We start from the raw sequence: 27,629 nt of genomic DNA, 5'->3' as shown, positions 1-27,629 counted from the left end.
AATATAGAATCGAATTAGATTTTAAAGACTAGGTTTACTCGAAAAAAATAAAACAAACACACACATTAAAAATTTAAGAGCCATATCAGAATAACCGTAATAGGTTTAATTTAATTTCATAAATAAACTTTTAATTTGGAAAAACTTAATTTTTTGAGCTGAAGCACAAGAACGAATAGCAATATTGACCATATGTCTGAAACTTTTTTAGAGCATGATAATGGTCTTTCATCTTTATCTGAAGAATTAGCCATGAAAACAGAGAAAAAGAAGGATTCATATAAATTTTCTTTGACACATCATACTTTCTTCTCAGTGCGCCATGCATGTAAAGAAATTCCTTCCTTAGCACTTTAATTGATTAATCCCTGGGGATTTGAGTTTGTTCTGACTTGGATAATCTGACCATATCGAATGATGGCAGGGGCAAACTATTTCATCTCAATTAGACAACTTCTTCAAGCAGAAAAAACACTTTGTTTGTGAGCTTTTTTTAAAATATACCAAAGTTCCAATAACCAAGTTGTCCTGAATATTCCAAGACACCAATAAATTAGAATGTGAAGGAGACTTAGATTTGCCGTTTAACATCTGTAACATAAGAAATTGGGTTTACCAATAAAAATACTGATCTCAATGCTACTCATTACTTCATTGCAAGGTCGGTCTCTAATAAAAATTATTGTTTCAGCTCCAAGAATCTTTTAATTAAAGAGAGTTCCTTCGATCTCAGTAATATTCCAGCTATCACTGAAAAAGAAGCTGAGAAAAACAGTTTAATTGAGTTGATTAATAGAGGAGGACTTATTAACCCTTTGAATTTGCTCCTCTTGTCTATTTGCTACCTCAACAACTTCCTAAGTAGCATTTTGATGAGCCCAGATTTAATCAAAAAGTTGTTCAACTCTTCATCTGCTAATAATATTTTCAATTGTGGGGTGATCCAAAGAATAAATGGTGATGAAAGTGCATTCTCCCTTCTAGATAAAAATGTGAATATGGTCATAAGACCCAGGATTTATTGAGCGAGATTTCATGCAATGTATTCAGTGTTAATATCTGGAACTTTATGTTTATTATCCTCTGTGTCTTTCGAAGAAAATTTTATTTGAATATGAAATACAATCCATATTTAGGTTCAGATTAATATTTGTTATTCATTTTTTTATCATTGATAATGCAGAATTATACCTTACGTTCTTTTAAAAGCTCTCAATAAAAAAATACTGCTCAAATATATCATATTTGGTTATTCATAAATTTTCGATGAATTTTTCAGCATTCCTTGAGTCAGCCAATAGCACCATAGAGGTATATTTTTTATCTCTATGGAGAGCACAAGCTCAAACTACGCAACCTATTGTGGTGAAACACATCATTTTTGATAATAAATTCCACTGGGTGAATTCATATGAACTCTGGACAATTATAAGGCTATTATATTTGTCGTAATTGTAATTTTTTCTCTACATTTCGTGTTTTTTAAGCAACTCTTCTATTTCAAGATAATATTTGAAAATACAAAAAAATGATGGATTGGCCTAATGTATACAACTCAAAATCAAATTAGATATAATTTAAAGTCTTTCTAATCTAAACTCTAAAAAAAAATATTAAACTAATAATTTAAAGTTATGAATTTATTTATAGAAAAATAAAGTGTCAACTTCAGATGAGGTTTGTACAAGATTATGTAGTAAGCTTCAATCAAATAATTGAATAATAATGTAATTAATTTATAACAATGATTATTTATGTTTTAGGGATAGAAAACTTCATACAGAGTGTATCGATTACTCAAAACCCCAATTTAAGAATTTAGAAGGATCAAAATAAGGTAGTTTTAAGTAATTGCAATTAATTGAGCCGGGAATTAGCAAAGTCGTATGTATTTACGCACAAAGTTGAATGGATCTGGAATAAGTTTCATTCAAATAATATGAAATATTTCCCCATACATATCGCATTCATAATATAATTAATTCATAGGGATGAACAAGATTCTTATATTTGGAAATATCCGTCAGACTAAATTAATTTTCTATATTCAAAATTCATGAGCTTAAAAAGATCAAAATAATGTAATTTTTAATATCTAGGTAGATATGGCTGATAAGTGAGCTGGGAGTCAGAAGAGTCACATGTATTTTATCTCAGAGTTGTTTTAGAACACAAAGAATATGTATACTGATCTATGATTTGGAGTCACAAATTTTAAAATAGCTACAGATTCGGAGCTAGGATCTCTAAATATTATGGACCCAACCTCCAGAAACTATTCAATCATACTCTCGAAATTAAATTCAAATTCTCAGTCCCTAAAATAATGAATAAATATAAAGAATTTCATTAAAAATATACACATCTAAGAATCAATTATTTTTAATTTATAGATTCGAAAATATTATGGGATTTTGGCTCTAAATCCAACCATTTGAATTATGCGACTCCAAATCCGTTTGATTCATTGTGCAAATACACTCTACTCCACCTATTTTATGAATTAATCACATTAGTATCCAAAGATCAATCGAATAATAAAATGTCATATTAATTAATTATTTGAATGAAACTTACCACATAAAGATCTTGTACAAACACGAATGAGAGTTGTTAATTATTTTTGGAGCAATAATAAATCAGTTTAAATTATTAGTTTGATAACATTTTGATCATTTACGTGAGAAACCCCATTAATATAAATCTACTTTGATTTGGAATTCCATACAATGAGTCAAGCTATCATTTTTTGCCCAAGAACTAATTTTTAGGATTTCAAATATTCTCCCCAATTGGAAAAGCTGTTTCAAATACTAGATGATGTTGAGATACACTTACAATTAAGACAAAATAATAGCCTTGTAATAAATATCTGTTTTATATACCTTGCTTAAAGTTGTCCATGTAGTGTATTTTAATATTAATATGCTTGATCTTTTCATTTCTCTCCTTCCATTACATATTATACTGTGTGTATGCATATAAAGTACACTCTTTTGCCTTTTATCGTATAGTATAAAAAGCTTGTCATTATTATAGGTGTCAGAGTATTATTAAATAGGTATTTGAATATAGATATAATATATTATATCTATATGTGTTCTTCGTAATCTATACTTTGTATCATCCCTCCACGTTCCTCCTCATTTCTCTCGGTCGTCCTGGATTCTTCTTATAATAAAGATTGTGTCTAGCAACCTCGTCCAGACACAACAGTTCAAAGTTAATATCAAGATAAATTCTATTAACTTTGCCTCATATGAGTTCACCAAGTCGAATTTATTATCAAAAAGGATGTTTTCACAACCCCAGGTTGCGTGATTTGAGCTTGGGCTCCTCCACATAGTATTAAAACTCATTGGAATAACATTGATTATTATTTAATATATATATCATAATATCCATAATTCGTCACTCTATAGTCAATTACTACTATATATATTCATATTATCTATGGTCCCCTTGATATACTCCTAGTCAATGATGCTAATTAGTAATTGCTAATCGTAAACATTTTGTAAATCGCCCGTTTTGTTTGGAGTTGGCAACCCGAAGAGTTAATTTTCGTTCCCTAATAACCTCTATCATATTATTTAATCCCTGAGACGAAACCGGATCGAACGTTTGGGTGTACTTATAAAAGATGGATAGTAACCCTGAGGATTTGTTGCAGATTTATACGTGTAAGACCTTGTTGGACTTAGAGTAGAATTGAAGGTTGACATTGGAGTAATTTTTGCCTATTACCTTCTCTCATACTCCATCGTCATAGCGGTTTATAACTGATCTAATGAAAGGACACAGTAATGAAAAAGTTTTCCTACAACCCCAAAAACAAAAATCTTATGGTATGGATTACCGTCCATGTTCATCTAACTTTTGGTCTCTTTATTTTAACATGCCTAAAATGCTAACCGTTTTCATCAAAAACTCCCAGTTTATAAGTTCACTTTACTCTTTTTGGTAGTCTAGTTTAGTGTTCCTCTTAGGGCGTCCGTAATTATAACTCATTAGAACAGTGTTATTAAAAAGATTAAAATGTGCTCTATTTCTTCTCCATGTTTTAAAGACTTGAAGATGAATATTAAAGGTGTTCATGAGAAGATTCAAAAATTCCAATGTACTGACTGCTCTAGTTCTTTTACACGCTCTGGAAACTTAAAGACACATATTGAAGCTGTTCATGAAAAAATTAAAAAATTCAAATGTATTTACTGCTCTAGTTCTTTTACAAACTCTACAAACTTGAAGAGGCACACTGAATGTGTTCATGAGAAGATTAAAAAATTTCAATGTAGTTACTGCTCTAGTTCTTTTACACAAAAATCAAACTTGAAAATTCATATTGAGACTGTTCATGAGAAGATTAAAAAATACCAATGTAGTTACTGCTCTAGTTATTTTACACACTCTCAAGGGTTGAGCAGGCATATTGAAGCTGTTCATGAGAAGATTAAACAATACCAATGTAGTATCTGTTCTAGTTCTTTTACACGCTCTGGACACTTAAAAAGGCATATTGAAGGCGTTCATAAGAAGATAAAAAAGTTCCAATGTATTTACTGCGCTTGTTCTTTTACACAGTTGGGAAATTTGACTATCCATATTGAAGGTGTTCATGAGAAGATAAAAAAATTTCCATGTGGTTACTGCTCTAGTTCTTTTTTACAATATGCTCACTTGAAAATGCATATTGAAGGTGTTCATGAGAAGATAAAAAAATTCAAATGTACTTATTGCTCTAGTTCTTTTACACGCTCTGGAAACTTGAAGACACATATTGAAGGTGTTCACGGGAAAATAAAAAAATTCCATTGTAGTTACTGCCCTAGTTCTTTTACAAACTCAACTAACTTGAAGACTCATACTGCACGTCTTCATGAAAAAATTCAAAAATTCAAATGTAGTTACTGCTCTAGTTCCTTTACAACCACTACCAGCTTGAAGACTCATATTGAAGGTGTTCATGAGAAGATAAAAAAATACCAATGTAGTTACTGCTCTAGTTCTTTTACACAATCTGGAAGCTTGAAGAGGCATATTGAAACTGTTCATGAGAAAGTTAACAAATTCCATTGTATTTCCTGCTTCAGTTCTTTTACACAATTAGCAAGCTTGCAGACGCATCATAAGACATACCATAACTCATAGATAGACAAAATAGGTTTATATAACATGTTTAGGGAACTTTTCCACGATAGTAAAATATATTTATACATACGACTCTGTAGGAAAATCTATAGTAATTATTTTTCCTTCTGCTTTTAATTTATATTTGAAATAAATAAATTGATATCATAATCATTAAATATATTTATTTTTAATACGAAGGGCTTCCAAGGGTTTGAAGAATTTTGTTTATGATTAAAGTAATTGGTCAACCACTACTCTAAATATGTTTTTATCTAAAAAAACTTAATTTTTAAATATTAATTCCTTAAATTAACAATTTGCTTCATTTTATTAAAATAAATAGTCTGGGATTATTTAAAATATATTTAATAGTACAATGATTGGTTCTGAAGTACTAACTCTTCTTTAAAGCCTTACTTACCAAAAATCATACTATAGAATTAAAGGAGCGGAGAAAATGAAATAATGATTACTCCGTCGCTGTCGAATAAATATAGGAATTCAAGGACGTCCGCAGGGTGTGTGCGGTAGCCCTCTCCAAATTAAGGAATTTTCGCTTTGTACGAAAAAATTTAATATTTGAAATTTGTTTCGAAAAAATTTAATTTTTTGTTAATAGCTGTGCTTTTTTGAATTTTTTTTTCAAAAAAATTCAATATTTGGAGTCCCCCGAAAAAAAAGTATATATATATATAATCCTGCGAACGCCCCTGATCATACTATTATCCAGTCACACTTACTTACAGTGTTGTAGCAGATGTAGAATAAGTTGTAGCTTGACAAATTTTCTTTGAATATTATATTAAATAGGCGTTTTGTTAGTACAGGGTCGACGCAAAATTTTTGAGTCTTTTCAAAAAATTGACAAAATAGAATAAGTTATTTGGGTTTACTATTTTCTTGCACATTAAACAAGGGAGAATAATAGCTTTTAACTATGAAATTAGAAGTTTTCAAAACTATTAATTCAATCATCATACAATTTTAATACGCACATAGTACTTAAAAACATAGTTCATTGTAATTATTAGTCTTCCTCTACATTTATTGATGGTGAAGAGAGCAAAATTCGTAAATTTTAACTTATTGGTATAACCAGACATTAGAAGAAATCAATTTCTAAATTCTGTAAATCCTCTCTTTTAGTTCCATATTAGAGTCCTCCTACCATAGAATAACTTTCGAATCAACTTAGACGTTATAAATTACAATAAACAATCTTAAATTTATTTGACCTCACAATCTAAACAAACCTTGACAATGGAAGTTTCTTATAAATTTGGTAAGGATAAAAGTAATCTTTTGCCCTGAGAACAAACTGAATGACAAATCATTGAGTGGATTGGAAGAGTGAAACGTGTCTATTTGTTCATTTCATAATTCCAATTATTTACCGTGTCAAGCTTCTGAAGATGGTAAATCGTTTTTCACATTTCCTAGTCTTCTTAAATACACAATTTCAATTCTAGCATAATGAAAGAAAAAATTAAAGGTTAAATAAATAAATTGAAATGATTATAAGATACTGAAATATATTTACAATGACCATCCTAAATTAAGTATTAAATATCCTATTCCATGGGAAAATTAAAAAAAACACCAGATTAATAAGTATGAATTTAATTCACAAATGGTTGGAAATTTATAATAAAATGTTAAAAGAACAATATTTCATTCGAATGCACCAGAAATCCGATTCCTCGATCAGACATAGTATTATTATAAAATGAATGAGTCTACTTATGATGTGTCTTATAATGCATCTGTAATTCAAATAATTTATCAAAAGTACTCAAGCAGGAACCACATTGGAATTTTTTTATCTTCTCATGGACGGTTTCAATATGTGTCTTCAAGGCTTCAGATTCTGTAAAAGAACTAGAGCAGAAACTACATTGGAGTTCTTGTATATTCTCATGAACAAATTCAATATGCCTGGTCAAGTTTCCAGATTGTGAAAAAGAACTAGAGCAGTAACTACATTGGTATTTTTTTATCTTCTCATGAACTGCACCAATATGCCTCTTCAAGCCTTGAGCGTGTGCAAAAGAACTAGAGCAATGACTACATTGGTATTTTTTTATCTTCTCATGAACACCTTCAATATGCTTCTTCAAGTTTCCGGAGAATGTAAAAGAATTGGAGCAGTAACTACATTTGTATTTTTTTATCTTCTCATGAACACTTTCAATATGAATTTTCAAGCTTTTAGACTGTGTAAAAGAACTAGAGCAGTAGATACATTGGTATTTTTTTATCTTCTCATGAACACTTTCAATATGCGTCTTCAAGCTTTGAGATGTTGTAAAGGAACTAGAGCAGTAAATACATTGGAATTTTTTTATCTTCTTATGAACACCCTCAATATGTGTCTTCATGTTTCCAGAGTTTGTAAAAGAACTAGAGCAGAAACTACATTTGAATTTTTTAATCTTCTCATGAACACTCTCAATATGCGTCTTTAAGTGTCCAGATTGTGTAAAAGAACTAGAGCAGGTACTACATTTGAATTTTTTTTAACTTCTTATGAACCCCTTCAATATGCGTTTTCAAGTGTCCAGATTGTTTAAAAGAACTTGAGCAGTAACTACATGTGTATTTTTTTATCTTCTCATGAACACCTTCAATATGCGTCTCCAAATGTCCAGAACGTGTAAAAGAACTAGAGCAGTAATCACATTTGAATTTTTTAATCTTCTCATGAACATTTTCAATATGAATTTTCAAGCTTTTAGATTGTGTAAACGAACTAGAGCAGTCACTACATTGGAATTTTTTTATCTTCTTATGAACACCTTGGATATGCGTCTTCAAATCTTCTGAACTTATAAAAGAACGAGAACCCATTTCAATTAGAATTTATAATAATTAATAAAACTGTTCTAATAACGCGAAACGAGAAACACAAAACCAAGATACTTAATTAATATATAGTTACTAGTTAGTAAGATTACAAAGATCAAAAACAACTGAATCAAGCACTTTCAATAGGTTCTTGCGATGTATATTGAGTTGATAATTTTGTTGACACAAAAATGACTTCTAGTTGTTGCATAAGCACTGTGTGATTGCACTTTTTCTAAGGCGAAAATTGAATTTCTCTTCTCATATATCCTCAAAAATGACGTCATTAGCTATATTGAATTTTATGTTTATATAGATAGATGCCATAGCCTATACTAACGCCATCTATAAACCTTTATTTTTCTATTTATATTCCAACACAACCTTTCATTAAATCCAAAGTCTAATTCAAATTATAAATTTATTATTTTATTTGACATAGATATATAAAATACATTTGGTAATAACAATTTTAAATTAATATTAAAAAAAATATGGCAATCAAACGCACTTCCTTATAGGCAGTATGAGTACGGCATCACACTTTCGCTTGAATGTTTTTTATAGAGGATGTCATTACGTATCTTTTACATTTTGTTTATATCAGAGCCTTAAAAGAACTTATAGGGCTCTGGTTTTATATGTCATTGTGCGAAGGATACTTAGAGGCACTTGATAAAAGTCTAAAGTTTACCGAATTCTGCCTGTAGTTCACTGGAGATGTCCGAAAGTTGACGAAAATTTATATTTTTTAAAACACATATTTAAAAAAGTGAATTTAGAATGTATTAGAGGTATTTAAAAAGACATTTTTCTTTGAAAGAGTCGTAGATGACAAAACAAGGGTAATTTCGTGACCCTTTGAAGTTTTAATTATCTTTATTATTCTTCGCTTCGTGTTCCTTCGATTAACATACCGAAGTTATTTCTGTATTATTAAAAGGTTGATAGAACTGAATTTCAACTTTCCTCTGTCTTTTACTCCAATCTCGAGATAGAAAGAAAAAGTATGACGTTCGGGCAAACATATACAGGATACCTGGGAGATCTTGGTTCCTGTGCTTCACTGCGTATATTATGTATTGCACTTTGGAAATGATCTACTCAATTTTCCTCTCGAGGGACTCTTTCTCGCCTCAAAGTTCCTCCAGATCTCTTCCTCCACCATCTTAAGGATTGTGGTAATTTTTTCACATTCGTTCAATAGATGAAACGATGTCTGTCAAAAGTAACAATGTATTTCTTTCGGATCTTCCCGTGACTTTTTTGTTATAAATATAAAGATATAAAAGAATATAAAGAAGTTATTCAACACAGGGCTACCGTCTGACATTCACCACTCCAAACATTTCAGATTGACCCATACAGATCCGTTCATCAAATTGATCACCAATCCGTTGTGAGATTTTAAAAATTTGAATTGTCCAAAAATCACTAGAACTCCTGAGTCGCTTTAACCACGAGAGATTCAGCGCCCCCCACATACCTTGTATGTGCGTAGAACTAAGATCCCAGCGAGTTGTTCGGGCAGGAATGCTCGACCTTGAAATGTATGCTATTGCATGCACCCATACTAAATCTTTCTTTAATTTATATATGCTCTCACATATCATCTTTGAAAAAAGGACATATCTCAACAGATGGAACGTTTTTTCGAGTATACTGATTTATAGCCTTCATTTTTTCATATCTGGTGAGTGGAGTATTATTGAAAAATCGGACACCCCTCTTTATAGTGGATAAAATTTTCACCTCATTTCTTCTCTCAGCATCGGCACTGCAGCTAGAAACTTCAATTCTTAGAAGAGTGAAAGACTTGACAAAATCTAATTCGCTAAGACCATCCCATGTCTTAAGATAGTCGTCACATTTGGATAAGATGTTGATGGAGAGTCCTGGATTTTTTTGAAATCCTGAATGACTGATGGTGCAGGAGATGGGATATGCCATTTTTTCTTGTATTCCTGTTAGAAGTAAGGAAACATCATCCACGTATAATAAACACTTGAGTGACTTTATATTTATTTTCAGACCTTCAAGACTGGATTTGGAGTTGATAATCTCGTTTAATCCTTTCATTGCGATTAGAAAGATAGATGGCGAAAGCAAATCTCCTTGCCGAACTCAATGCAGAATGCAAAACTTTGAGTGAGATCCGGAAATATCAATGCTCGATAATGAGTTTCTATGAATAGTCGAGACTATGTTAACAAACCCATCTTGCAGTCCGTACCTGTATAGCTGTATGACAATGAACTTGTGTGAGACAATATCGAATGCCTTTTCGAAGTCGACAAAAATTGTAGCGTACTTGGATGATGCACATAAGTCAATACCATCTTGTATAGAGTGCGCTATGTTCACTAGCAGGCGGGACGCCATAAATCCTTTTTGATCTGTTGATATAATGTACGGAATAATTTTGGGAAGTCTTTGACTCAATATTCTGGTGAGTATTCCATAAATGGTACTCAGGAGGGAAATGGGTCTGTAATTTTTAATGTCATATTTTGACTTTTTCTTCTTCAGGACTAAAGTTAAAGATCCACTTGTCGAGGATTGGAGAAAGTAAATTTTTAAACCTTTTGAAAAATTCAAAAGGCAACACTGATGGTCCAGGATTTTTAAATTTTTTGTCAATGTCTAAAAGTATATCATGATTTAGATCATTTTGATCATTTTTTTTTTTTCAATTCTTGCAGGATCCAAATTTTTAAACAACAAAGGTTTCCGTTTCTTTCAAGAAATTTTCCTTAAAAGAAATTACTGTGTCTGAAGCTTCAATTTACATTAGGATCAGTTTCATCATTTGATATAGAAACGTGATGGATACTTATAATAAGAGACTATCATGTTCACAAGCTTTAATAACGTTTATCATAGCAATGAGCTTTCAGTAATTATATGTATTGTGAGAAAAGCAAGATGTAATTCTTCAAAGTCTTGATAAGGAGAATTAGTAAGAAATGGGGAGAATTTAAATGTAAATACCATCAATTATGTATCACTTAAATAAATGTACAAGAAAAATGGAGAATGGAGAAAAATTATTTCTTCCCACGACTCCAAAAAAAGATTGAAGCCTGATACGATACCATCCAATGTTCCAAGCTTAAATTTAGAATATGTATTGGAGTATATCTAGGGAATTACTTAATTTTCCGTCTACATCTATTCAATTGAGGGGCATACACATAAAATAAGGATAGAAGTCATGCTTGCTTATGTAACTCCATAGTATTTCTTTTTAAATTCTTAACTCGATTGTTCGATCTACCATTTCATAAATTTTTTTTCCCCTCCTGTATTATTCGAGAGATGTGTCCAAAGAGAGATCAAATAGGACGAGCTGTATGCCCCTATTTGAAGCTGATGCTCATGGTCTAGAAAATTATATATCTGATTTTTTTGAAGCAGAGCGAATCGAATCAATTTCAGAGCTCAAAATTCATAACCATGGAATGCCCTTACCTTTTGATATATTGATTTAATGAAAAGAAGGATCCGTCTTGTTCTATGCCATTACAATTGCTCCTTCTCCTCATTTGAAATTCAGTCTCTTGGTCAAATCACTGATGACCTTTGAAGTACATGTTAATGGAAGTCCTGTGCCCCTGAGACACTTTTCTCAGTTGACTATCATTACATCAACGAGTCAGTTTCATCTCCAAGACAAAATCAATCACCCTGTTCTGAAACAGTTATGTCAAATACAGGCATTGTCATTGAGAATTCCATTAACTTACTCAACGGTATAGTGAAAAATATCGATAGCACTTTAAAACCATCATTACATTTTTTGACTGAGTAACTGAAATTTTGTAAATCTGCTTTGAAATTTGCTTGGTAAATATTGATGTTAATTTTATGTATTAATTTAAAGTAATGCTCCTAATTTTTTCAGCAATGGCTCTTATTTGGAAAAAGGCATCGACATCTTTGTAAAAACTTATATTAAGGGAAGGAATACTGAAATTCAGTTCGAAATTGCTATGCAAGAATTAGGATTAGACTCTTTGCTGTAGTAATCGTCGATCTGCAAGGTACCTTCATCAATTAAGGCATCTTTACGAATAAATTCCATATGGTTGATATCCATATTTATCTGGCATCTTCATTTGTTTCAAGGGAAGATAAAAAGATTGTGTTTTCTTGACTTAAGCAATTTTCTTTCGTTCCTGCTTTAATCTCATATTGAATAATCAATCTTTTATAAGCGGAGGAAACTTTTCTGACCAAAGGATTATTATTATGCCCGTTGGCAGAGCGAATGCACAGAAGAACAGTTCCAAGTGATTTTGACTGAATTTGTTTGTTGGAATATATTTTAGTAATTTGTTTGTATAAGATAATTATATAAGTGTATAAAACTCTGAATTGCAATCAAAACCCCAACATATTCTAATTTTCGCTTTGTATTAACAACTTTTTAACCACTGCAAGTTTTTAATTCTTTGATATAGTCGTAGCTTGATTCCAAGAAAGGGCGCCAATAATAATAATTGGATCTTCTTAATGTGGCTTTAGTAGAGCTTCCTAATATATTCCGAGAGTTAAAAATGTCCAATAAGGCGTCAAATATTCTAATGAACTCCACTGTAGCCGTACAGTTTGAAAAGTTTTTGTGTTGAAGATCCTTTGAGAGCATGTCCAAAGCATCTGCCACACTTCTCAAAAGTATTTGGCATGCCAAATTTACTTTTATTTTCATTCTTCTCCATTCAATGGGAGGCTTTCGCAACTTTGTTCCAGCTCTCAGACCTGCATGTTTCTGTCATAAGTACCGTTTATTGATAAAGATCCAACGATTCTCCTCTCCTTTTTGATTTTTCATAACACCAGAGGATGCAAAGGATTCTAAGATATCGAGTTTTTTTTTTTAATATCCAGAAATATAAGGATCTCTGTTGATTTTTAGAAGGATATTAAAAAGTTGAAATGATGAGTCATCTTATTTTCAAATTGAAGTTTGTCCAACGACACCCAAAGACGCTAAATACAGGTCTAAACAAACAAAAAAAAACCTATTAAATCTAAATCTTTAATTTTTACCAAGGACAATTGTCAGGTTCAGTTTCGAAAGAGATTTCATCATGTTAAGGCTTATTAAGCTTATAATAAAATTAAAAACAATGTTAATCGTTTTTCATATTGATGTGTTTGTTAAAGCAGATCCAATTTTAGAATTTGTTTATTCACCAATCTCCAGGTGTCAGGATTGGTAAAGTTATTTCTTTTAAATACAAAGGACAATAAAAAGTTAAGTTCATAATAAACCTAAAATATCATCAAGATGTTATAGTTTTTAGGCTGTCAAATTCCTCATAATTATTATTACTTTTCCGCGAGGTCGATATTCTAAAATATCAGTAAAATGAAAACATTTTTCAACTAAAATAGATACTTGACCTGATTGTTTTGCCATAGGCGTGACATATGAGATACAATAAATATTTCTAATAATTCCTAATCTAATTTCCTTAATCCCATGACACAAAATTGGGGAAACATTGAGTTTTAATAGGTTATTTATACGATGAATTTAGGGATCGATTATATTGAACGAGTATATACATGATGTTACAATAAATATCTATTCGGCCAACTCCTTAAATACGGTGATATAGAGTCATCCATATCCAAAATAAAAAGGTTAATTATATCTAATTTTTAATATATGTGCTTCAACATTACAATAGTCAAATAGAATCATCCCAAATATTCTCAAGTAATATCAACTGAATATTTGTAATGGAAAGTTACAAAATACTGACTTTGAGGCATAACATTTTCGATGATAAATTCTACTTGGTAAACTCATATGACATTTGAGCAATTATAAGTTTATAATATTTGTTGTAGTCATTATTTTTTCTAAACATCACGTGATATTTTAAGTAACTATTTCGTTTTGGGATAGTATTTGAAATCCTAAAAAATTGTTTTTCAGCAAGAAATGATGGATTGACGTAATGATTTCAACTCATTAATCTAAGTAGATATATGTTAAAGAGTTTTCTAAAGTAAAATTTAAAAAAAACAAAACAATTACACTAATAATTTAAACTTATCAAATTAATTTCAACTTCAAATCGAGTTTGTACAAGATTACATAGTAATTTTTATTCAAATAATAATGTAATTAATTCATAATGATGATTACGTTAGTTAACGAACAGAAATGGATTGAAAAATTCATACCGACTGTATGTATTGATCGTATCCCCGATTCTTGAGTTTACAAGGATCAAAATAATTCAATTTTAAGTAAATACATTTAATTAAACCGGATGTTAGTTAACTCTTATGTATTTACGCACGAGGTTGAATGGATTTGTAATTATAGTAAGTTTTATTCAAATAATATGATATTCTTCATTAATGTTGCATTAATAATGTAATTAATTCATTGAGATGAACAAGATTCTTATATTTGGTGCCAAAATGGAACAAATTGAAAGCATTAGTCGGACTGGATGGATTTCCTATGAAGTAATAGATAGGGCTGATGAGTTATATACACACGGAGTCGGTTTGGAACACAGAGAATATGTTTATTTATTCATGATTTGGAGTTGCAAATTCTAAAATACCTGAGGATTTAGAGCCGGGATCTCTATGTATTATAAATTCAACATCAAGAAACTATTTGAATCATACTCAAGAAATTAAATTTGAATTCTCAGTCCCTAAAATAAACAATTTGATTAAAAATACGCATATCTTATAATCAATTATTCTTAATTTATAGTTTGAAATAATATTTTGTGATCTTGGCTCTGAATCCAAATATATTGACTTTATGAATTAATTCCATTAGTATTGAAAGATTAATTGAAGAATAATATTAGTTATTTGAATGAAACTTACTTCATAATGATCTTGTAAAATTGAATGTTATTTAATGTTAAAAAATAAAATATAATTATTATATTTATTTGTTCTTGTTAGATGCATAATATTTTGTTTAAAACATGTGGAGGCTAAAGATTGAGCACAGGAAGATTCATGCAAGATCGAAGTAAACCCCATGTGGAATATCTCATCTATCATTCCGTTTGCTAACATCTTGAGAGTTTATCTTTCCATTGCGTTATAATCATACAAAGTGTATTTGGATGAAATAATAACGATTATAACAATTATGTTTGATTCTCAAATAATTTCTAAAATCCCCATTAAGTAAACAATATAATTAATAATTAAACATTATTTTTCCAATGTCAATCCGATTTTAGGAAAAAAAAAACGATTCCCGATACCAATTAATCATCCCATCACTAATAATAAGCCTACAATTGACACAAATATGTTAATGAAATATTGGGTCATATGTTAAATGAAAGGAAATAAAAAATTTCATTTTTTGTTCAAAGATGATTTTATTATAATGCACCACATTTTTTTAACCCTCCATTAGTGAGCATGCTTTTTTTACGTAGTTTATGAATATAGGTAAAACGTTATCCCGAATATTAACGAATTATATTAAAGATACACAGTTGACAAACACTCCAAGTTAATCTATTTTGAAGTGTAATGTTTTCCCAACTATTTCCTTCATTTTGCAAAAGTAAATTTCAATTAAAACTCTATAAACACTTGATTGAGTTAAAGAAAATGAGAAAAATACATTATTTTTTGAAATTAATTGGAACAATATTATTTTTGTGTATAAACAAGAAATAATGATTGAATATTATAGTTCAATAAACATGTAAATATTTTACAATTATTCTTCATTTTGACAAAATCAAAGAATAAATTAACCATATTAAAATGATGGAATATTTATTTTTCTTTACGGAGGGTCTGGTCTGGTGGTGGGTCTGTTGCCCCCTCCAAATTAAGGGATTGTTTTTTTCAAAAAGATTTCTGTGAAAAGCTCTAGATTTTTGAAATTTCCCCCCTATTTTCAATCCACTCGAGTTGAGCCAATGATTGTTCGACTCAACTCAAAGGATGAGTTTATTTTCGAGTTAAAAAACCCCGTCGCCTTTGTATTTTGATCACTAAATCCCGTTAATTACATCTGCAATGTTGTCCCTTAGGGATTTTCAAATTAATCACGATTTAGCCTATTTAGATTTTGGCCCAAATTATATTCTGTAGATGTCTATCAAGTATTTTTAAGACTAACTATTATGAGAACTTGATAAACATTGTCGGTCAATATTCTTATCTTCTGCCTCAAATACACCGTACCGTGTCTGGGCTAATCCTGAATAAAACTTTGAGTAGGTTGCATTGACTTACTAAATGCTTTACCTACTTTTTCCACAAAATTTCAACCGGTAGAGCAATATAAACAAATAATTATGCTGAAATAAAATTGTTCATCAAACCTAGTACAACTGAAATGGAGTCCAAAGAAATAGTCTGTCCGCGCTTTTTGACAGAGTTATAATGAGATTTTTTGCTTTGTCTCCTGCTCTAAAGGTTTACTTAGGAAGATCTAAAGGCTAAAGCACGACAACAAGAGAATTGAGAGAAAGCCTGTCGGGGGGCTAAACGGTAAAAGTACAGAAAACAGGTTTCACTTTTTGTGTGACAAAGTCCCTGGAGGTTATGGAGACTGTCATATTTCTCTTGTTGAAGATCAATTACTCCAAAGGCAATTATGTTTTCGAGTATGACTCTGGCTCCAGCCACAAGGGCGAACAAATTCAAAAGTGGAGTGAAGATCATCAATGTGGCCTCCCTTCTCATCAGACTGTGATAATTTTGTTTTCCCAGTGAAATTGTTCCTACAAACTAATGGTGATGGGACGAATAATCGGAATTTGAGAAGTGCGTGTTGTTTCTGGAATCATGGTGGGCATTGGGTAAATAATGTTTAATTTGCGATTCCCATTCTCATTTATTACTCCCCCATTTTTTGGAAAATTTATTTTCCAAAAAATGTTCTTTTCTTTAAATGGGTATAATATTTGATTTTTTTTTTGCAAAAATTTTTATAATAGAAATTTAATTTTTGAATTTTTTTTCCAATAAAATTTTACATTATACATTTTCTTCCAATTTTTTTATTTATTGTTATTTTTTTTGAAATTATTTCTAAAAAATTAATTTTTTCGTGAATAACTGTGGATTTTTGATTTTTTTTCTAAAATATTTAATTTTTGAAAATGGCTATGGGTTTTTGAAAATGTTTTCCAAAATTTTTATTTTTTGTGAATAGTTGGGAATTTTTGACAAAAATTTAATCATCAAATTGTATATTTTCAAAAAAAATTAATATTTTAAATTTTTTACCAAAAAATTAAATTTTGGGATTTTTTTCTCAAAAAAATTCCAAAAACCAAGCCCTCCTAAAATATAATCTTGTGGACGTTCCAGTTATCAAAATTGAATTTTGTACCTATTATTTAAAATATCAGTAGAGGCACAAATCTATTTATAGTATTCATTTTGTTGAAGTTGAAAGTTCAAAGGGTTTTGATTTGAATTGACTACTCGGTATACATTAAGTAATTCCTTGTCTCTTAATTGTTTATTGAACCCGTCTATTATATACTGTGATGCCAATTTTATTCATTTTCTAGCTGACTTGTTTTTGGTTTTTTTAAATTGTTAATCTGAAAAATGAATTTTATATTCCTTAGCAGTTGTCATCCCTGTTTAATTCCTGAGTATTGATCTTCCTTTTCCTAAAAAGATTCAATTATATTCAAAACCTGATTGAACATTCTTGTTTGCATATAAAAGACTGAGAGTAACTTTGGGGATTTGTTGAGGAGTTACAGGTACTTGTAACTCCTTCTTGGAATCAGAGTAGAAAAGAGGGCCCATTTGCCCTCTTTTCCGTCTATAAATGATCATTCCCATTGCAGACCAGTATTGAGCTATCCCAACTTCCGATTTAACCTCATGAATAAGTTGACTAGCAGAGTTATTCTCAAAAATAACTCTTGATATTGTCAAAAAGTTCATCTGCTCCCCTGAAGACACGCTGTAGTGCTGTCAAAGGAGACCGTTATTAAAAAGCAATAAAGTTTATAAATTATGCTTGAATTTGTGTTCCTTCTTTTTTTTTGCTTTTTATTTTTAGATTAATTTATGGGAAGATACTCACTTCACATATGTATCGCCATCAGAGAGGATCTTCTCATGAAGAATCCGCCCACTAGATGTAAAACTAATTAGTCTTCAATGATAATATAAAATAATTAAAACAATATATCGACAATGGGCAATTTTAAATGTATTTCTTAAGTAGTTTGCTATTAATGGTGTGTTCTTTTAGTTTTTATTAAGGTAGATATCTCGTTCATGAATATTTAATATATCTATTCGTAATTTAAACTCATATTAAAATATTATACGGTCACAGGTATCGTAAGTTCCTGGTATAAGAGCACATTTAAGGTCAATTTTCCATTGAAAAATTCTTTATAAGTAGCCTATAAGAGGATCTTCATGTACAACGACTTATGAAATCCACAGGGAAACCCTGGTACCTAAAGCTAAGATCCAGAAGATATATTGGCAGACAATAGAAGCGATTTGATCAGTTCAAGGAAAAACGGAGGTCAAAATTTACTTATCTAAGGAGATACGAAGGAATCGAGACTTAAATAATATAAATGATATTTTGAACTGTATACAACTCACCCTGCAATGGCGATGCTGAAACAGTGCCTCAGCTCTCCTGATTTCATTTCAGTAGGTATACAATTGTAATATTCAAAGATGTTACTGTCAAATTTGTGAATATCTTTAGTAAAAATTATGCCTTTAGGTATATTGATGTGTAATTAGGTAGCAAGTGTAGTTTGTCCAGAACAAAAGGAATTATTTTCTGTTGTCAGTTTATTGGCAAGAACAGTAACAAGGAGAATTGAAGATCTAGCAGCAATTGTCAGAAGTGTCTTAGGGGGTATTTTGAATAATCTGGAGTATTTTCCATTGCAATCGATGAATCAAGAGATTTGAAGGATACTTGTCAGCTTGCAGTTTTTGTGAGAGGTGTAAGAACAAGATTTGATATTGTGGAAGAATTTCTTCAATTGATTTCTATGAAAGACATATATATTGCGGATATTGTTCAAACATACTTAAATGGATTACTGAAATGAACAAAGCTTTCTGGAGTAATCAGAGATGGAGCACCAACAATGGTTAGAGGAAAAAAAAGCTTTGTTGCATTGCTCCGAAATTATGTTAAGTTATTGTGTGCAAAATCACTGAATTTGAAAGACCTTATGGATCGAGTCGTAAAAGTAATGAATTTTACAAATCTTCGATCTCCTTCCCGTGAGAAAATGCTAGAACAAGTATATGCATTGAGGGAAGATCTATGTTTTTAGCGAGCAAGTAACAAAATATTTCTCCCTTTCAAGATCCACAGTGGGTTGGCAAATTAGCATTTTTAGTAGACATCACGACCCTCATGAAGACTTTGAATCTTGAACTTCAAGGAAAGAAAAAGATTGTATTTGAATGTTTGGAGAGGAAACTTCAAATTTGGGAATTGCAGCTCCAAAAAGGAAACTACTCTCATTTCCCAAGTCTTCAAAATCACAAGAGTCATATAATAACAGACATCATAAGCTCTATTAATGATTTGAGAAAAGAGCTTCCCTCTCAATTTGCTGACTTCCGGAAATATGAAACTATATTTCAATTATTTGGTACTCCTTACGAATCAGCTGTGGAATAAGCGCCAGTCGAATATCAGTTGGAATTAATTGACTTGCAATCTAATTAATCTTTGAGATCGAAATTTACTTTCGAATCCATTTGTAACTTCTACAATAAATATATATTACCAACTTAAAAATATATTGAATAACCCATAACTGATAATGTCTTGTTTTGAAGGCACATAAATGAGATACACTCACAGTAATTTGAGAACAAGATTGCGTGACGACCACCAAAATGATGTTTTGCTCGTATCATCGAAAATATTTCGCGTGATATAGAAAAAATATCACAAAATAAGCAAAAGAAAAAAACACCGTGTCTAAACACTCAGAAAATCAATTATATATTCAATAACATGGTTTTCCATCATGACTCTGCAGCGATAGTTATTTGACCCTCTGCCATGATACAATACAGCTGTTTGTCCCCATCTCTCCAAAAGGTTTCCCACCCCTGATTTAAAGTAACTGAGACTCTAAGATTACAATCTGATTGATGGTTTATCAGGAGCATTATTTTCGTTCCTTTCAAAATGAGTTTTATCATTTGCTCCCTTGAAGGACAGATTGCAGAGCTTACAGACTAAAGCATTATCCGAAGACTCCGATACATTATTCATATCATCTGACATAATTAATTTATTATTAAAAAGTAAAATAATTAACTCAATATGACTTTATAAAGACTAGAATATCCATATGAATATATAATAAATGGACGTGTTATCGTCTTATGTATGACTTCATAGGAAAAGCGACATCTTTCGAAAAAATACTATTTCCTCAGGCTAACGGTGCTCGATGCGCTACTTGGTTTAATGCTTTAGTCTGCATTATATTTCACCCCCCCCTAATATTCCAGAAGTTGCGTTACAATTTCTGAGTGAGTGTATGGACTATTTTATTTGTTTAGAATAATTTTTAATTTATTTTTAGTTCATAAAATTTCGGCAGAAAAAAATCTAAATAAATAAATTACTAGTTTTATCGAGATTTTGACTCATAATTGGTAAGAAAAAATCCATTCTTAATATTCTATGGTTGAATATGATAGATCGTATTCACTATGACTAACTTATATAAATCTACATTGTAGAAAAAATAAGTATTTTAACCCTTGTAGATTTTGTAAGTTTGTCCACTTATAACGATTTTTGATGAGATTGAGGTCCAGAAACTGGGCAGATCACTGTATGGCCTTAAATCTACCAACTTATTAGGAGAGTAAATGTATGTTGGGAAGGATAACACAATCCAAACAAATAGGAAATTGAGAGAGTTCAGCCCGTTTTAGGCAAGACAACATTTTTGTATCTCTATTTTGGTATAAATTTTTTTGATTCTGGGAAAAAAAAATCACCCGCTGATCAATTTTTTGTCTGTACTATTTAGTCCCAAGAATTAATAGGACCAGTTTTATGACTGGACCAGATAGTTAAGGGCTCACACAACACCATTTGTATATATATTTTATCTACTAACTCGTCAAGGAGGATCTATAGCCGTCTTTGTTTGGTAATCAATAGTCTATGTAATCATGAAAAATAGATATTAAAAGCGGGTTCGTTTGTTAACCTATATAGTTGGTATGTAATATTTGTGTGAACATCGGCAGGAGATTCCAGGGACACCCTTAATACATTTTTTATGTTATTAAATTATTGCGTGGGAGCTGGATAGGCCTCTTAGTACAGTGATACACTTAAATCAGATAACTATTGGACCAGGTTAGACTGAAATAATAATTTAAAAAGTTTGTTAGGGTATCCATATATAAAGTGGAAAGGCTATTGACACCGACTCCTGGGAGACCATATTTACTCCTGAAAATAGTTGTAATAGACCCCCATCACAGTCAGCTGCTGAGGGTAGAAGTACTGAGTCGGTTGTCAGCTGCAATTGAACACATGCCTGCACGAATAACAGAGAGGAGTAATTGTCACTCAAATTCTTGCTGGCATGAAGTATAAATATGGAGATGAAACTTTTTAATAATCTCTCTGTGAACACAATAAAAAACTTTGCACGAGTCGACCATAAGTTTATAGAGTCTAGGGGTATTGATGATGCTTACATTGACATCAAGAAAAGGGCCGTAAGCTCTCCATTGACGCCCAAAACGATGACCTGGTCGACATCATCTAGGACCTCATTGATGAAGACCCTGTACAGTCTCTGAGGAAGATTGTAAGAGAGATAGGAGTCTCTCACACTCTTGTGAATAAAATAGTGAAGGAGTTATGTAAAATTAATAAATACAATCTAAATGAAGTCTTAATACGCTGTAGAAATACAATAATGTATAAATATGTTTTTTAAATGTCATATTATTCAACCATTAAGCCTTGTTATTATTTTTACATAAGGGGATTAACCCACCACCAAATAATAATGATACTTGATATAATCTCCCATTTACATAAGTATTGATTCTATCATTGAGAGTAAAAATATAATCTTTCTGTGTTTAATCAATAAAAGCTCAATAAATGAGTCGTGAAATATATTCAATATATTATGTAACAATCCACGTCATCCATCAATCCAATGGTACTTTCTAAGGCTTCTTGTATGAGTAATTATTAAAAGTTTTTAGAATAGTAGATAGTTAAAGGAATATACGAGTGGAACGTACTCGCGGGCTGCCTCTTTTAGGATTTCATTTAATTAGAGTATTTTCTTTTAGAAAGTGTATTTTAGCTTCAAGATTGATTTTTTTTGTTTACATAAATTTATTTCCATAATTCATTTTTTAAGATACAAGAAATTATCACGGAGTTTAAAAAAAATAACCACTTCACCTCGAAAAATACGGAAAAAGGAATAAGATATTCGTGATCAACGCGTCAAGTAGAATGAAAACTGACGCAAGGTAGTTTAAAATATAAATAAATGATGGTGTAATTATCACCTAAAACTTCAATGCCTACATACTATCGAAATTTAACTCTGTAAAACAGTTCGAAAGAGAGACCAAATAGTTAATAAGATAATAATAAAAAAAAAACAGACAAAGATTCGAAAGGAAGAAATGCTGATCACTACTCCGTTATTAGTTATCATTAGACATGATGGATTATTCATATTGGAAAAGACTCATGGATTGACGACGAACAGGCATTATATGAGGAGAGATCATAATGTATTTTATTCACAAAAAAAAATAAAATATATATATAGTCAAAAGTAAAATTAATAGTAATAGATTCGTTGATATAATTAACATTGCTTAGACAAACATGGGTAAAATATTTGATATCCAATCATTTCAAACAATCTTTTTGTTCTACAATTTTGTATAAACAGGTTCACGCAAGTTTAGACATGAATGCACAACTCTAAAAAGAAATGGTATACCTTCTTGGTGTAAATAAAAAATTAGATTTTGCTGAACTACCCATTCTGCTTCCACCATTTATTGGGGCAAGGATTTCCCCCCAAAAAAATTATGCATTGAAATAAGACATTATATGGACTTGCCATAGCTCATGGACAACGCGCTTGGGAAAAATTATTCTCTTGAAGTCAATGTGCGTAGGTTCGCGCCCAGATGATTTCTAAAGAAAGAAATTTACATTATGCATATAGACTCCACACAAGATTTATCGGTTAGTTGGAGTAATTGTAATACTATAAGGTTGACTTGATTGGTGCGACTCCGTCTAACCAATAAAAGAACATGATAATAGAAAAAGAGTAAGACATTATCTCGTGTTCACAGAAGGTGATGATTTCTAATTGGAACAAGATGAAGAATATGTCCAACCCCCTCAATCAAGTACTTCTAATATTGACGACTATTCTGAAGTTTTTTGACCAGCCTGTCGGTATGTAATTTTCTTGAATACCATTATTAGTTTTGGTATATGTATTTACTACTAACTGACATACTTAACATTTCAAAAAATGCCAGGAGTCAATCAAGTGACTCAATTCCCGCCTTCTAAGAAACAAAAATCCACCAAATTATTAGAACCGTCAATTTATGTCGATAAGGTCTACGCAATCTGGTACAAACAAATAGAAAATGGAAAGAGTTCAGTCCTTTTTAGAAAAGAAGTCCAAGGTCCATCATTATTTTCAAAACAAAACATAATTACTGATAAAATATTATCAGCTTTTGAACTCAATATATCTGTTCGATATTTATATAATTGATCACATTGTCAAATTTAAAATAGTTGAGGCTCGTTCCAAACTTTTGAATGATGTATGGACAACCTGAAAACGAGAAATACTACAACTAATTGCTATAGTGTATGTGCGAAGAATCTTAGCCGAAGGGACATTTGGTCAAGAAAAAATAGAATCAATCTTTTTCGGAATATTATGCCTCGCAACAAATGTAAGGAGTTATTGAGATTTATCCGTTTTGATATTTGTTTCACAAAGTCACAAGGACTCAAAACCAACAATTTTGCCTTGATTTCAACGCTATGAGATCCACTCCTTGAAAATTGCAAGTCAGTGGTAGGCCAGGTAAAAATATTAACATTGATGAGTAACTATTCCCAACAAGGGCTAGCCATATACATATTTACTCAATATATGGCTAAGAAGCTTGATAAATTTGCTATAAAATTTTGGTTAGTAGTTGATGCATCGTCCAAAAAAATGATTTAAAAACTTGGAAAAAGATGTTACAACAAATATTCCTATTTACAAATGCAAATGAACTTTAAAAAAATAGGACGAGTATTTTAAGAACTACGAATCGTTCTTGTAAAGAAATACCTCCTCAACTAAAGGCTACCAAACAATCATTAAACTCAAGCAAATTTCTGTAAACAGTCATAAATATTGACTTCTTATGAAGGAAAAAAGAACAAAATGCTTTAAGTTTGAGCTCTATTCATAAAAGTGTGAAAGTTTCAGATGGACAAAAAAAAGGCTACCAAAATTAATTCAGTATTATAATGAGACTCAGTATAGAATTGATATTCTAAATTAAATCAACCAAAATGTATTTTTGCTCATGGCATTTTCTAATTTTTTATAATATTTTGCATTTTGCTTCTATTAGTAATTATGTTATTGTAAAAAAAAAAACAACAAGGGTCTCGACAATTTCAGCAACCACTAACAGTTACAAATATTTAAAAAAGAAGAGAAAGGAAGGTAATCATTTGATATTCACCGTCGTTTAAGGGGGATCGTAACCATCCGTCGTTCTAGTGTTAATTAACTTATGGGCCTAATGTTCATTTTCAATAAGGAGCTAATTCGATTTTTTTTTCACTCTCTAAAAAAAGTATGCTACTCAAAAAGTAATTACCACCACCAAGTTGAGGATACCACCTCTCAATTCTCCTTTGAATGGAGTCATAATTTATTTTTCTGATACATATAAACTTAACCTGCTTTATATGTAGGAGATAAGTCCTAGGTCAATTCTTTAACTGCGTGAATTGCAGTTTGAAATGCTTTTTGGATAAACTGTTGCGCTAACCAAATATTGTTTTCCATTTCGTTATAATTTATAAAACAAAGAAAGAATGATGATTTTTGATACGCAGTTCCAGTTGTTTTAGATTGCCTTGAGTTACTGTTCTAGTTCTTTTACAGTCTCTCAAAACTTGAAGGCTTCATGTAAAAAACAACCCCCTTGTTTGGGAGTGGGGGGTCCATAAGGAAGTTTGACTTAAAATGGCTGGCTGACCTGTCTAATACCTTCTTAAGTGAGGGCAATGTCCCAAGGGAATTGCTTTTAGGAAGAACCATCTTTATTCCTAAGAATGAATCACCAATCACAATACTCCCTCATATTATCAGGATTCATGAGTAAATCCTGGAAAAAAAGACGATGAAAATTTCTTTCATATACACTGACCCATAAGGCTTTTAGAAAAGTAGATGGAGTATCTGAAAACATGCTCTTTCTACATGAGTGTCTCACGCACTACAAAAATACTTTTCCCGGCCTGATTTTTTAATTTATGGACGTAAAGAATGCGTTTGATAGTGTCTCCCACAGCACTATCAGGAATGCACTCTACAGGCTGGGTATCCCCCAGAAATTAACAGAGCCTTAAGGGAGATGCTACTTTATTATTTACTGAGGACATAATTTCGCTATCCAATAGCAAAAATTGAATTCAAGAGTCTATTAACTCTTACCATGGCCAGGCAATCTAGGCAGACCTATTTTTTAACCCTGACAAGTTCAAGATCTTTTCTATTGCGTGTCAGAGGAACGTTAAGCTAATTTGTTTTGAACCTGGAAAATTGGATTTAATTAATGATAATCCCATTAAACAATGATGATAAATGAACCTATCCTTTCCTCGGGGATCCCTAAGGATCTCCGAGGAGGGAGGGATCATAAAAGATTGGCCGGATATGGAGGTCAAAACATATTGAGACGTGTTGATCAAGCCCCAATCAGCAATAATATAATAAATATAGGATGTAAAGACTGAGTTTTTGCATACACGAGGGCATCTTAGAGCCTACTTATGGTTCATTGAGTACGAAACCCCAGGCATCACAATGCCTACTCAAATCCAATGATCTGGACAAACAAGCTATCCTACGTCTTAATCCGGCAAACTTTTCATATATGGTGATATAAGTCAGGGGCTCCCTCTTAGCATATAGATACACCCTTAGCCAGCTATATGTCAAGTGGTGATATCTCGGTGTTGATATTGCTGGTCTCGCCTCTACTCCTCAAGGAGAGAAAAAATTTAGCTTCTTGCTGTCACATAGGAGCAAGATTGAAAACGGGCAATTCATTGTGGCCTTGTAGATACTCTTTTTTTTTTTTAATACTCTTGAACTGCCCATGGGTGGTATACTCCATTAAAAAGTGCCTTGTTTGAAATCCCCACTCCAGAAGATGCTAAATATTAGTTGACCGTGGCAAGTCTGCTTAAAATCAGTATTGAAGATCTTTTTTTATTCCTTGAAAATTCAAATATAAGAATCCAATCAAGGGTCGCTGTAGATTTATTATTTGAGTCAAAGCCTTAATTTATTTTAATGTCGTAGTAATTTTTTTATTAGAATCAGAACTAATGCTTTTATCCCATCTATGGCAAGTAAATTATAGGTCTTATGATATTTTATATTAGAACCGATCTATGACTGTAATTCATTAAAAGTATCAGTAGACTTTGTATTAGAATCTAAACTAAGACTACTTTAAGTCCCTAAACCCTAAAAGTATCAAATACGAGCGAAAAACACTCATTGTTCAAGTTTAAGCCAACCCAAAAAGTTTGTCTCATGTTCATGAATAAATAAAGGATTTGGAACGAGGGATCTGATTAATAATAATGTGTGATGATATGCAATAGTGTTCAACTACGGGATTGGAGAAGAACCTTTTTTGGGTTTGGCAGAGATAAAGGATTCCCCGTTTGCATATTCCTTAATATGTTACTTAGATTGGTGAATATCCTTTTATGAATGACTCGATTTAATATCAATTGTCATCTCATATGCCTGGAGTAGAATTGAGTTGTCCCTTAGAAACTTGGTTGGAAATTATGTTTGAGAAGGTCTTCCTCCAAGTTATCGCCCAGAATGAATTCCCTGTTCAGCTCAAAGTTTGAAACTCGAGACAAAAGGAATTCATAGTATACATAATGCAGAACTTTAAACTTCTAAATGCCTACAGTATCATATAATAACTTTTTTTACGTGCTAAAAGAGTTACATCTGAGAGGCGTATTTCAAAGAGAAGAGCATCGGGGAGATGCGAAGGAATACCTATTCAAGAAATCATTTTCCTCTGAGAACACAAAAGAGAAAGAACAAAAATTGAATGTAAAACATTAAAAAAAACGACTACGTTATTTTTCCTGACAAGGGCAAGGCTCAAAGGAAACATTTAGATTCAACAATAACTATGGCTGGGACTATATTCTACACCAAAAAGGAATAAAATATTAAAAAATGATTAAGGGCTGGAAAAATAATGAAGAGAGAAGTTCCATGTAGACCTTGAGAGTAATGACACCCCAAACCTTTGAATCAAAGTATCTACGGATTGTGGACAGA

The 27,629-nt window shown here is 31.3% G+C and overlaps 1 protein-coding gene and 2 long non-coding RNA genes across 6 annotated transcripts; all 3 read left to right on the top strand.

The window, feature by feature from the left end:
- Positions 1-3,400: 3,400 nt before the first annotated feature.
- On the top strand, positions 3,401-5,301 carry LOC121130212 (uncharacterized). The gene has a single exon (XM_040725974.2). It carries the CDS (start codon positions 4,039-4,041, stop codon positions 5,149-5,151), a length of 1,113 nt encoding a protein of 370 aa, XP_040581908.1. The 5' UTR covers positions 3,401-4,038; the 3' UTR covers positions 5,152-5,301.
- A 4,008-nt stretch (positions 5,302-9,309) lies between these two features.
- LOC121130217 (uncharacterized) lies at positions 9,310-10,713 on the top strand. Of its 4 annotated transcripts, XR_011783793.1 has the most exons (5): positions 9,310-9,670; positions 9,747-9,950; positions 10,009-10,426; positions 10,507-10,626; positions 10,680-10,713. It is a non-coding gene; the product is annotated as an uncharacterized lncRNA (long non-coding RNA). The 4 variants fall into 4 exon arrangements; XR_011783792.1 differs by having other exon boundaries at positions 10,009-10,626; XR_011783791.1 differs by having other exon boundaries at positions 10,507-10,707.
- A 6-nt stretch (positions 10,714-10,719) lies between these two features.
- LOC121130222 (uncharacterized) lies at positions 10,720-12,071 on the top strand. The gene is made up of 2 exons (XR_005868634.1): positions 10,720-11,823; positions 11,882-12,071. It is a non-coding gene; the product is annotated as an uncharacterized lncRNA (long non-coding RNA).
- The last annotated feature ends 15,558 nt before the right edge of the window (positions 12,072-27,629 follow it).

Source organism: Lepeophtheirus salmonis, chromosome Z (genome assembly GCF_016086655.4).
Source record: "Lepeophtheirus salmonis chromosome Z, UVic_Lsal_1.4, whole genome shotgun sequence".
Taxonomy (NCBI): domain Eukaryota; kingdom Metazoa; phylum Arthropoda; class Copepoda; order Siphonostomatoida; family Caligidae; genus Lepeophtheirus; species Lepeophtheirus salmonis.
This window is presented reverse-complemented; position numbering and strand designations above follow the sequence as displayed.

Excerpts from the sequence above, each read along its gene's own strand:
- LOC121130212 (XM_040725974.2), top strand. The coding sequence starts at position 4,039 with ATGTGCTCTATTTCTTCTCCATGTTTTAAAGACTTGAAGATGAATATT.